A 13492-nucleotide genomic window follows, 5' to 3' on the forward strand; every position below is an offset into this window, starting at 1 on the left:
AGAAAGAACTCTTACCCACACATCTTTGAAGACAAGAAAATTAATAGGGAATATTACTTATAATGCAGATTTTCTCACTGAAGTATTCTGTCTCTTCAAATGTGGGCCACTGTGAAATTCTCCCATGTTTTAACCACATACACTTTGATTTTCTACACTGGAAAACAAGTGAGTTATTTTGTTCAGTCTACTGCAATATATTAAACACAGAACTAATGCCAGAAAGGGTAGCCTCAGAATTTTAAGACCTTATCAACCACTTACATTGCACTCACATCTCCATTATTTGTAAGATAAATAGATGTAAGTTGGAGCATCCTTTTCAAAAGAATTCATATTTTAACCTGACATGAATACATGTAAAAGTTGACTGTTCCTCTAAGACGTACTTGCAGTCAAGCAGGCGATCATGAAAGGACATACCTACTTCTTATTTTCCTTAAAAAAAGACACAAGTCTAATGAAGACAATTTTTTATACAGAGAACAAAGAGATGAGGATACTGTTGTTTCTATTCCTGTATTCTCTAGTCTGGTTAATGAAAATTACCAAATGTAGGCATTGTAACTGTCTGCCTAAACCTGATGGTGAGTCAAACCCAGGCACACTGCTTCAGTTTGATCCTTCATTTTCCTTGAGTAAATCAGGAACAGAAGGCATTCCGAGGCAGACTAAAAATACCAATGTAATGCTAAGAGGAAGGACAGACACATAAAAAAGAAACCCTTTGCATCCAGCAGGAGTATCTTTACTGTTACACTGTGACAGTAAACCAGAAAAACTGCACCACCTCCGCTTTACCAGCATCTGTTAATTTTGGTTAAAATCCAGCTCTGTCTTCTCTATTTGTTGTCGCTGTTAAAATTATCTAAAGTGAAAACAAGTTATTTATTTTCATGGCAACTCTCCCCAGGTTTTCAATCTGAGCTTTTTTATCCTTTTAATTACAGAAACCCAAAAATTAGTTCTTCACATATTCCTGTCAATGACTGGTTCAGTTTTTCCCTCTTCATTAAGAAGTCTCTACTACCATATTGAAAGTTTACCCAACAATTTTAAGTGAGGGCTTTCATTCAGCACGAGCCAGTGAATGGTGATGTCTCTTGCATTCTACATTCAACTGTTTTAAGCACTAAGAGTATGGCTTTTTTAGATCATATGTTTCAGCATTTTTCAGTAAAAAATTAGTGTTCCAATACTGTATGTAATTACACACTGTATGAAATTACAATGCTCAGTTCTTTACAGACCAATCCTAACATTTGTAGCATTTGGCAGTTATATAGCATTTAATATATATTTATTTAACGTATTTACTAGAGAGAAAATATTGATATTATAGATATTATTATATATATTTATTTTTATATGATACATATGCTTAGTTATCAAACTGCCATTACAATTCAAGTAATTTTTGAGCTGAAGTAACTTCAGCATTTCTGAAAATCATGTCTGAAAGTAAAATGAAGAATTTGACTGAAAAAAAACCCAGTCTATATTTCTGATCATAAAGGCAAGAGATAGAAATTGAACATAAAAAAAAATGCTATCAGATGCAAAGAAATCACCTGAAATTTGATGGCCAATGAACTCTGGAAGCTTCATGACCCAATCTTTTTATTTATTTAAAGCAGATAGTTACAGACAGTGCTAGCACATTCTGTCTGTAGACTTCAAGAATAAAGACTGGCATTATGCCATTATGACTGATCATCAGTCAGACCAAGAAGTTAGGCAAAATGCAGTTCTTTAATCCACATGAAAATTGTTCCTGCAGCCACAGCTTTGAGAACTACTGGAGTACCTACGTTTTGAATCAAGATTTTGAAGTATACCCAAAGAAGGCAGCTATCTTTACTTTAGGGATGTACCTTTATTTACTCAAGGCTAAAGCTTTGAAAACTGGGCAGTCTATCAGCAATTTCAACAGCACTGTGCATACTTAAGCAAGTGCTCCTTTTGACTCTTATAAGGCTTTCAATATCAAAATGTAAAAGGAAAAAGTGCACAAAGATTCCTGATATCTCTTTCTCTCCCTTTTGTGGTTTCAGCCTTTTAGTGCTCCCACTGCTGGAGGCAGACAAAAAAAAGAGTTTTATCTATTACGCTGCGATGTCTTTGAGAACGAGTAAAGATTTAATCATTCTCCAGACCTGCAGGCAGAACCCAGCTTTTCTGCTCATCAATACCCTGCCCTTTACAGGCACTGAAAGGACGTGTCAAGTTCTCCTTCACCAACACATCTAGAGTGCATTGTAAAGCATTTGAGTCACACTGTTTGTTAAGAGATTAAATATAAACTTTAGAAAAATGTGTGTCAGCAGTGCTGCGACAAAGGACTGAATAACTCTTACTTCATGTGACAAACTGAGAATTCAGAATGCCTCTGAATTTGTAAAATCGATTTTGTTTTGGTTGGCACAAATACAAGATGAGTGGGGGCTGACCCCATATAAGCTGATGACTTGAATTTTGTCCAAAGAAAGAAAGCACATCTTATGGAAAACTGATTCAGGAAAAATGAAAGGTGTAAGATTTTTATAATTCTGAGCTTCCCCAGGGCTTAATCAGGAAATGACATTCCATCAACATCCACTGAATGCTGAGCATAACTGGCTTCTGGATATATAATATATAAATTTGCAGATTGTCTTTTCAGTCCCACAACCAGTATCTAGATCATTCTTTCCAGGAATTAGAACCATCATCACATGGTTTAAGAAGGTTCTCAGCACTAAGTTACTCTTCCATAGTTGAGGAAAGGATTTTATCAGCAGAATCTGAAGTAAAGCTAACAGATAGTATACATGTGCAGAGTATTCATGCCTGATTTCTCCTGATTTAAGTATTCAAATGAAAATGAAGTTTTTCTCTCTTCTTCATCTCTGCTTAAGGAGCACTCTTTTTCTCTGGAAGGGTGCTTTTCAAAAGCAGAGTGTTTGGTGCATAAGTCAGGTACTTCACTTTTGAACAGAGACAAGGTCAAGCTTTGACAATTGTGTGGTTTATTTGGTTCCTGCCCTCACTCTCCCCACTCTCTTCAGATATCATACAATAGATTCATGCATTTTGATAAGGGAGAAAGACGTTTGATTAGCAAAATCCTTTATCAAGTACACTCTCTTCCCTCTCCTACCACATTTCTCAAGGCAGAGTGGTTTGACATCAGGGGTCGTAATAAACATTTGACCTCCAGAAAATCACAGTTTAACTTTTAGTGATTACAAAGCCAAGGGTATGATAGTCAGACTTTTTATGAATGAAGAATCCAACTGATTGTCTGAAGATCCAGTACCAGTCTTAAGAAATTGAGTCTGGTTTGAATCAATTAATTGCATTAATCTACAGGTTATGCAATGATCATTCTCTTCCCAGTAACCTATGGAAGTAGTGAACAAAAAACCCACCAAAAACCCCAGCTTCCAGTTCTTAATTTGTGCCAATGAGTGGAAAAAAACTAAACTTACTTGCAGGAAATTTTTGTGCGATCCACCACCATGGTCCACTGTTGCTGATTTGTCGAAACCTCAATGTAGTAGCTGTAGCTCCTATCATCACAGTCCCAAAGCAGCAACCTAGGTATGAAGAAGCTGTTGAGTGCTAAGTTAAACAAACATCAAATCAAACTTTAAATTTTTTCAAGCCTTTATTTTCTCCACTTATCCTTTCTAAATGCAACTGTTTCTTTTGGAATGTACCTCTAACACTCAACAAAGTCTTTACTGTTTCTGCCATCTCAAACTATGGTGTCTCTATTCCTATTATCCTGAGGCCAGTAATAGACTTACAGGCTTATAATAACCAATTTATGAACATTAATCTATTATACTCATCCAATTACTTTTAATTTACTTGTCACGTGGCATTGCCTTCTTTAGACATGATGCAAAGATCTGTTTCAAAAAGTCAATTTAGGAGAGGACAGAAAAAAGAATTATGTGATTAAAAGGATTATGCTGCCTTAATTGTATTTTCCTGCTTTTGGCAAATATATTAGAAATATATCAAAAAAAGGAAAGTAAGAAAATAGGAATTCTCAGTCCTGGTTCATCAGAGGAAGAGGAAAAAAAGCTATAAATTATTAAACAATTTCCTAAAAAGGCAGAAGAAAAAGAAAGACAATAGGTCTAAAAACATGCATTCCTTCAGGAAGGACACTAAGTGATATTGAATAGCCTTTGATTTCCATACTTGTCTTATAGAGAGGAACACTTAAAGCATCAGGGATGGCATTTAGCTCAAATGTTATCAAAACCCACATCTGGCAAATATATCTTCTTTACTTTTCTTTATATGGGCATTATCTCCCTGTTGTAAGAGATATTTGGCCCAGAACTGGACATGGTACGCGAGGTACAGCCTCCCAACACCACATACAGGGGTAAACAACCTAGCTTAGCCCTTTCTTTTCAGTTTTTGAAAAAAACTGGTATAAATGAAATTAGGTCTAGTGACCAAGTAGATTCAAAACAAATTCCCTAAATGCTGAATCTAGCTCATTAATATTATCAGAAATAATATGCTCTCATAAGTAGTTTTAAATTAAAACACTTTCAAAAAAAGTCTTTTAGCATTTATGAATACTGTCTATTTTCAAATTAAAAAATTCAGAGTTTACTTAGTAAAAAATAAAGAGTTGTCTGTGGCATCATGAAAGACTTAAAAAGAACCAAAACATAACCACCCAACTTCAATGTCTCTCCTTCATCTGATTATCCCCATTCTGCTTTTCTTCAGCTGAAGGGTCTCCAAAAACACTGAATGGAAGGCATTTTCTTTAAAAAAGTTTACTGATTACAATCCTCTATGTGGTAAGTACTATTAATCAAGAGGTCCTGAATTGATTCAACATTTATATTTAAACCAAGTATTCTAAATGATAAAAAGAGGAAAAATCAAAAACATTCATAAATTTGTTTTCCTTCAAAAAGTCTATCAAAATGTAGCTAATTATGCTTTTCAATAGAATCCTTTTTATCATGGTGACTCATTGCTGTTTCCTTGATCCATGTTTTCAAAGCTATGATCAAGAGTTTGAATATCAGAAGCACACTGGGTGACTGTAATTTCAACTAACAATACCAGAATTAAAACACAGCTGGCATGGTTTTAAAGCAAAAGGATAACAGGACATATTTGTTCCTTTCAAAAATGTATAATTGCTCTCTCCCAAATCAACCTAATCTCAATAAATAGATCTAAAAATCATACAGTCTAGAATTATTACAAACCAAATAATGAGTGAATTAAAGTCAGTGGTATCTTTCCCAAAGTGACTTTGCATGAATGCTAAATGTATATTTCTGTTTCTTTGATATTTCTGAAGGAAAATAAAGTTATTTCTTCTCTAGTAGCTTTTTAGGAGAAACTCAGGATGTAGACTGACAGAAGAACTTATTTGGAATTTACTCTGTTTGAAATGCCCTTCTGGATAAGCACTGAAAACTTCCAGGTGACAACTAGAGTATTCACCAGTGCACACTGAGCACAAAGGCCACTTTTTATGCCAGGTACAGCAATCTTTGCAACACATTACAGGCAAATTACCATGCTGAACTTTTTTAGCAAAGCTATGTTTTGCTAAGATGAATATTAAATGACAGGAAGGAAAACTTTCCACTTGAAAAATCAGAACTATACCCATTGGAAATGCATCTGTTTAGAGCAAAATTGCCCATGTTCTTAGGACTTTCCATATTGAAATAAAAAGCTAAATTAGCTCATTAGTGTATCTTGCCCTCAGGATTGAGAAAGAAAAATTGAGTGAAGATTTATCCAGCTTAAACCTTCCAACACTGTGAGATTTAGACATATTTCTTTTTTGGGTATCTGGAGTCTAAGCCTGTGAATCATTTGATACGACATTGCTATTTACACCACATGTTCACAATGCCTCATTTTATAAAATAAAAGCTTTTCAAATATGAATAAAACCTCACATTGCAGGCATAGGAAAATGATCATATTAGCTACCTGTTACAAAAATAAAAATACTGCAGTACTTTTTTTAGACAGTATGTCTCAAAATGTCATGTGTTGCCCTGTGATTGATTTCTTGATTTCTAAAAACATTTTCGGCTGTTCTGTTTGGCTTACTTTCTATTTTTAGATTTCTGTAAAAAAGGTTGTCGTGTTTAGTTCAGACTATAAGTACTGTAAGTCACTAGAGAGAACATACAGATAAATATTTGACAGTACTGTGTTCATAAATCACTTGCATACTTGTAGAAGCCCAGAAGACAGAAATTAAGACGTGAGGTAGCACCTTGAAAGAGAAAGAAAGAAAGAGAAAGAAAACCCTCTCACATAGAAGGAGGCTTTTTATACAATTGTTGCTGCATTTTTGCCTCTGGTTGTCTATAAACCCCTGCAATTTTCTGCAGATATTTCTGTTCCAGTAGTTACCCTGCAAGAAACCAGTCTTTCTTCCTACAAAGGAGACAAAATTTCTGCAGATTTTCTAAGTGTTCCCATGATTATTCATTCTGAGTCATAATTTTACTCTCAAGTCAAGCAAGCACAGAAAATGAGCAGCAAAGAAAGAAGAGCTTCATAAGTGGAAGTGGTATGGAAAATCAGAAAGCATTAAGAGATGTGTATGATGATGGTATAAGCAAACAGAAAACACATTCAAGTTCACTGATGCTGTTTGTTAATTTAAGGATTACTCTGAATATGAAAAGCTATCATTTTCATAATAGCATTAAAGTCTTCAAAAACATTAAAGTTGCATAAATAGTTAATGTACTTTTCTAAAGACAAAAAGTATTTCTATTTATTCTAACATGAAAATCACTATGACTTAAAATTCCATCTCCACCAAAGAATGTACCATAATAGTAGTAGATTTCTATTCCAGATAAATGCAGGGAGAATTAGACAAAGTTATTGTGATATGACAGCTGCTGCAATATTCACATTTTAGCCATTTAAAAATTAAATTATATTTACTATGTTGCATATACCAGTTGCTGTCTTTTTGTTCCTAATTAAATAGTATAGTTATTCTGTCACTGATATGGGCCTTTTCAGGGACTAAAAGGAGAAAGATATTTTTTATCCAGACAGGCAACTCTGTGGAAAAACATAAACTAACATTTACTCTGTTCACTGTTCCAAGTATCTTGTAAGCTGTTCTGAGAACTAATAAAATAATAAAACACTTAGTTTTAAAATTTCATAATCTAAAAGACCACATTTAGTAACAATTAAAAAAATCTAAACACAGTATCATAGAATAATTTGGATTGAAAGGGATGGGTTGAAATCTCCACTTCTTTTTTCCATGTCTTCTCTATGAGAAAATAGTATTGAGCACTGATTGTCATTAGACCTCTTTCAGAATTTCGGAGTAAATTTTGATGTGGAAGTCAAGACCTCCAAATATATATACAAATATATGAAGAAGTATTCAACATTGATGAAGTTTCAATGTGGTCTCCCATGGAATTCCTGAGTCAAGATGAACAGGTGTCATTATCTGTGAAGTGCTAGAAACATATGAGCTGGAAAAACAGGAACTGAGCCAGAAAACAATGGAAAGAGATTATTGTTCTTTACTTGACATTTTTTATATCATGCCTGGCATACTGAATCCCTTTTTGAATCCAAAATTTATACATCTGAGCAACACATCTGAGCAGAGGACCATCAAAATGTTCATGAGGTTGAAGCACACATGCTGTACAAGAGACTAAGCTAGCTGGCTTGTTTAGCCCAAGGAGGCTCAGGCTGGGGAGGAACCTAACAGCACTTGTCACTATTTGAGAACAGGTTATCACAAGCTACCCAGGGAAGATGTGGAATTTCCTGCCTTGGAAATTTCCATGACTTGAGTGCATAAATCCTTGATTTGGATTGTCTTTTTCCATAACTGACCTTCCTTTGAGAAACAACCTGATGCTAAATGTCTTCTTCCTCAATTCCCTTCCAACCTGAAGTATGCCAAGATTCTTAGACATTGGAATTACTTTGGCAGAAAGCATGCATACAATATGTAGCCTTGAAACATTCAACTCTCTGCATTTCTAAGGCATATCTGAACACCAATAGCTCTTCTGTTTTTTCCCTACTCAGAATTTAGTTGCCATGGTAACGTATTATGTCTTGGAGTCTATCTCCAGTGATATTCCCATTTCTATAGACTAAAAGCAGCTACTACCTTATTTCAAAGGTTTATACATTTACCCTCTCTGAAATAAATATATACAATTGCACATTTGTGTTTCTGAACTAAAAAGATACATATTTTAATTCCTAATTATTCACTTAAAATCCAAACCCATGGGTATAATGACTCAGTTTCTGAGGGTAGCTGAATTCATGTCATTCTGTAGTCATGGTATACTGCCAGCCTAAAGCAAATGCTCCTAGAATTTTTTTCTATTAGGTGGGAGCATGAGACCAGGGGAGTTTTCAAACAAACAAACAGCAGGAAAACAGGAAGTGAATACAGTTCCATCAGTTGTGGCAGACATTCTGTTAACAAAAAACATCTCTTATTTCCATTAAGATTAAATACTAAGACTTTTTGCTGTCATTTATGTTTACATATGATTTGATTTCTGTACCAAACATAGATTTCCTGATGCTGAATAAAGAGACCATTGTCACCATCTTTAGCACTGCATAATACAGAACACGTTCCAGACCCTGCCAAAGCTACTGTAGATGCCACAGAGCCAAACTTCCCTTCCTCACTCCAAGGGGCAGCTTCCCTTCACTGCCCATGACCTGCAATAGACGGCTGCAACTCAAAGCACTTGTTCCTCTAGGCAGTACACAAAAAGGGAGAAATGACATGCTGCTAGCAGTTCTGTCTCTAGGCAATGCAGGTAGCCTCCTCCGTCAGAAGATACCCCAGACTATGATGTTTATTATTATTATTTTTGTAAAGTAAGCTATTAATCTTGTTTTTACTACACAAGCAAGGAAACTGACAAGGAAAGATGAGATTCTGAACCTGTAGCTGTACAATTCAATGCCACATAAATCACTAAATGTCTGTTAGTTATAAATTCTATAATGTCTGTGTTTTGTTTTTTAAATTTGCTCTACACACTTGCTGATTACACAGTTATCATTTCTTGGCAACCAGAAGTTTAATTCACCTAACACACTATTTAATAAAGAGACTTATTAAAAATCTTCTGCAAAAGAATAAATAATAGCATAGTATTTATTATAGGAAAGTCAGGTTTTTTTACTAACTGGAAAAGATGGTACAATGTATCAATTGAAGGATAACAGAAAGCAGTAATATAGGAAGACAGAGAAACTGAGAAACTATGCATTTTAGTTAGTATATTCTTCTCTTAATCTTTTATATTTGCCAAAGCCTTATCTGCTACTTACGTTTAAAGTGTCATGAAAATTATAAAATTACATTTTCATTTACCTATTTAAAGAAATCTCAATACTGCTTGGTTTTCTATTAGAGATGCAATATTCAATAGAATATTAATAACACCCAACTCAAATGAGTGTGGAAAGTTGCCAGCCACACTTATTCAACTTGTTTCCCACAGTGAGAACAATGCCGGACTTGCATTATGCATAACATCTATGGCTTGCATACACACAAAACACTACTTTTGTTGTGTTAGGGATTTGCTTGGATGTCTGATGTCAAACTTTATCTTCAAAGTTTCACAACCATCATAACATTGCCATAGGCCAAAACCAAACCACATAAAACAGAAATTGGCAGTTATAAAAGAGCTTTCAGGTCTCACTTGGCAGCTCTTAACAGGGGGAAGGCACTGAGCACCTAGAAATATGTATCTATTTACATGGCTCTGTTGCAAGCTGAGATTTCAGCCTTTGATCACTGGTACTCTAAAATTCATAAATCTTTATTTCACTGTCACAGAGCATACTAATAAAGTCCCTGACTACATAGTCTAAATTTACAAAGACCATGATGCCATTAAGGGTCCTGCATGCCTGACTTTATGAAACAAACAACCCAAACACTTAGTGTCAGAGAATTTGAAGTTGGCAAGAATATTTTTCTTTTCACCTGTGAAACATCCCATTCTCCTATCTATTTCCTAAGTCTCTACATCAGCCAAAATTTTAGTCTTCATACATATACAGACGTTTACAGTAGAAACAGCCCAATGAACTTCAGTCCAAATCTAAATGCATTCATTAATCCAGTCTTGTAAATCAATATTCAGGTTGCTGTACCTTTAGTACACCCTCCATGCTTAAGTAAGAAGTACCACTAATTGTACAGTGAAAAGGAAGCCTGGCTGACTAGACATGATGATTTTCTTCAAGAAAACTGTTTGCAGAATGAAGTGGATAAGAGTTACTTATCCATAAATGAGACTGCAATTAAATTCTATTTAAAAATTAGTATATAACTTTAATAGTATAATTTGACTGTTACTACTATTATGCCTCTGAAAAGTAATACTTTCTGGAATTGCACTCTGTATCTCGACATATAATTCATGCATTTAATTTTTAACATGCCTGTTATACTAAAGTAAAAAGCCAAATGACAACTACTGAACTAGCCCCCTAATTAATGTCATTTCCAAATGTCATACAATCTAAAGAAAATAACTGCTGAGCAAAAGTTTCACTGTGGCCCCTAATCTTGAGAAAAACAAACCCTCTTACCGTATTGATCCAATCATGTAGGGCTGTGCCAGCTGCACTACAATAGCTCCACTCCCAAGCTGGTGGCACGTGTATCCAGAATCCCAGTCATAGTTTTTTGTGTCTCCATTCAATAAGGCATTGCGACTGCGACTTACACCCTCAATCACACTGGCACAGTCTGCAATTGTTGCAACATTTTCAGTGGGAACTGTGAATTAAAAACACAAAGATGACAGACATACAGTCAGAAAACAGTTCAGATGCCAATGGTTTTTATTTCTGGAGAAGAACTAGAAAAAAAAAAAAAAGAAAGAAGATATGATCAACAGAAGGAAATTTAACTCACATAACATGAACAATGAACAAGTGATGAACAAGTGGAACAGAGAGTTTTTATAGCACTGATTCCAGAATAGTTTGGGAAATTAACAGATGGATTTCAGTATTGGTGATACGAAAGCACACTTTTAACACAATTGAGAAAAAATATCTTGTCCAGCAAAACTTCAGAAATTTTGAAATAATTTTTTCCTGTTTTCCTTATGAAACCTCTCTCTACTACAATATCCGAAAATGGCTGAAGCATAGCACTATCATCTCTCTCTGCTCATAAAAAATTCCTAAAACCACCACTTTACTATTCTAGAAAACTCCTGATTCCCCTATTACTGAAAAGAGGCACTCAATATTTCCCAGATTCTTATGGGGGAGCAGGTGTTAGACATTAGAAGTACTTCCTTGGGAACAATCTGGATAAAGCGAAGGCTAACAATGCAAACTAAGAGTACTGGCACTGAATTAAAATTTGCATTGACTTCCTTTTCTTCTTCTCCTCCCTGGGAATAAGGGAACTTATTTGTGTATTCATTTTATATAGGCTTTAAAGCATCTTCTACATAGAGCTGTTTGGTTTTTTTATAAGAAGAAGAAGCTATTGCAATCTTTGTAAAAAACAAAACGAGTAGAAGATAGAATAAAAATCAATGCTCATGTGGAGACTCCATGGCACATTCCAGACACCCTCCAAGCTATCTAAGTGACTAACTGAATGTAGTGCAGCTCAGTTCATACAACACTTTGCCTGCGTGTCCTCTGACCATCATCCTGCTCCTTCTCACATTTAGATTTCTGAACTAATCCATGACCCTGCTAGGCAGATGTTACCCTGATTACTCAAATTCCTTACAAACTGTACAGAAACTGCCTTGGTGGATTTTTAATATAATTCTGTGGTCTTCCCTAAAACAGCTAATTAGAAAGTGACTGACTAATTGAAGTGTGCAGAATGTGCCATCCTGTTCTTTTTCTCTAGGGGGTCTGCCACTCCCTGTTTTGAATGTTCATTATCATCTTTTATATAGGCTTGATAAATTTATTAAAAGTACCATCTGGTACTCAGTTCTGTGCTGTATTTTCAAGTCTTTTGGTTGTCTTCCTTTTTCCCATTAGAATTTCTGTTTCAATTTAGGTCACTTATTTACAAATACAAACTGTCAAAACCAACAGTCTTGTTTCTAATTTTTTTTTTAAATCCACCAGCTATCCAGTAACCAGCTTACAGTAACCAATATTGTCAGAGAAAAGAGATTACAAATACAAAAATTGTTGGGTTTTTTTTTTTTCCTACTGTACATGCAGCAGTTTTTGGCTGAAAAGTGTGATTTGTTTTTATGGAACAGAAAATATGTGTGTTAGCAAAGCAAACACATTCCGTAAGCACACAAAAGGAGAAGATGATTGAGGTTACAGGACAGCAGCATCAAACATTTATGAAAACTTACTTTCTTGTCTCCTTGTCTTATGCTGCAGTATGGAGCGATGAAGAACGGGCAGTATATTTAATTCCAGCAACACTATTTTTATAAAGGATTGCAATTTTCAAGAGATGGCCTAAGGGTCATCTATACTAACTATATTTTAAAGATAACACAGATATGTTACTCAACTGACCTTAGAGATCTTCCAAGAATAAATGTATCAAAAGTGTGCTGTAGCCCCAGTCATATTAGTTTATCACTCCCTAAGCTTGTTTCTCTTACTTTGTCTTTTTAGCATACTTTTTCATACTTTTTTTCGTAAGAATTTCCTTTTCCCCTGAAGCACTCTGAAAAAAAAAAAGTTAATGCTGCTGCAGTCAAGTGGCTTCCATGTCTGAGTGTAGACTGTTTCCTTTCATCTCTCATTCTGGACAGGTCAGCTTTTGCTTTCTGTCCATCCATTGTGACTTCACTACAATGCAGGTGGGTGGGGAAATGAAAGAAAATCCTCAAATAACTTTTTGCAACACAGGAAGGACCAGAACAAAGTGGGTGTTTGTACTGGTTCACAAAACCAGCCACTAATAAACCTTAAATAAATTATGAAAATAAGTATACAGGGAGACAGCAGATCTACTACATAGTCTGATTTTATAGGAAAGCAGCAATTTAAAACATTATGGACTGTTTAATGTATTTCTACTGCTCCCTAGGCAACAGTCAAAAGTTCTCAGCTTATGCATAATTATTGCAACTGTTCATTTTAGTGAATTCTCTTAAGGCACTACCATTGGGAAGAAACTATAAACAAGAAATTATACTAGAAGAAACAAATTTTTGTTTTAGTTAGTATGAAGGAGTGATTTTCCTCTTATGATTGCATCTGTTAAATGTTCAGCTTCCAATCACTCCATTTTTAACTATAAAATTGCATTCCTTCTCTACTTGAACATCTACTAAGCTGATAAAAATTTCCTTTCTAGCTGGTTGGAAAATAGAAAGCTGAGACTAAAGAAAAAGAGAATTAAGGATGCAAAAATTATTTCAGAGTTTGATTATATTGTATTAAAAAATTAAAAGGGTATTAGGCATTTTGCTTTCATTATTTTCCACATGAC

At 34.9% G+C, this 13492-nt stretch overlaps 1 protein-coding gene across 2 annotated transcripts in view; it reads right to left on the reverse strand.

The window, feature by feature from the left end:
* BTBD9 (BTB domain containing 9) overlaps window positions 1-13492 on the reverse strand; it is a 111987-nt gene that overhangs the window by 26028 nt on the left and 72467 nt on the right. For both annotated transcript variants that reach the window (XM_056487081.1, XM_056487080.1), the window contains exons 9-10: window positions 10636-10825; window positions 3471-3578 (exon numbers count right to left, since the gene is read on the reverse strand). In XM_056487081.1, the coding sequence (XP_056343056.1) occupies window positions 3471-3578; window positions 10636-10825 (298 nt within the window). The remainder of the gene's footprint in view (window positions 1-3470; window positions 3579-10635; window positions 10826-13492) is intronic.

This window comes from Oenanthe melanoleuca, chromosome 3 (genome assembly GCF_029582105.1).
Source record: "Oenanthe melanoleuca isolate GR-GAL-2019-014 chromosome 3, OMel1.0, whole genome shotgun sequence".
Classification (NCBI taxonomy): domain Eukaryota; kingdom Metazoa; phylum Chordata; class Aves; order Passeriformes; family Muscicapidae; genus Oenanthe; species Oenanthe melanoleuca.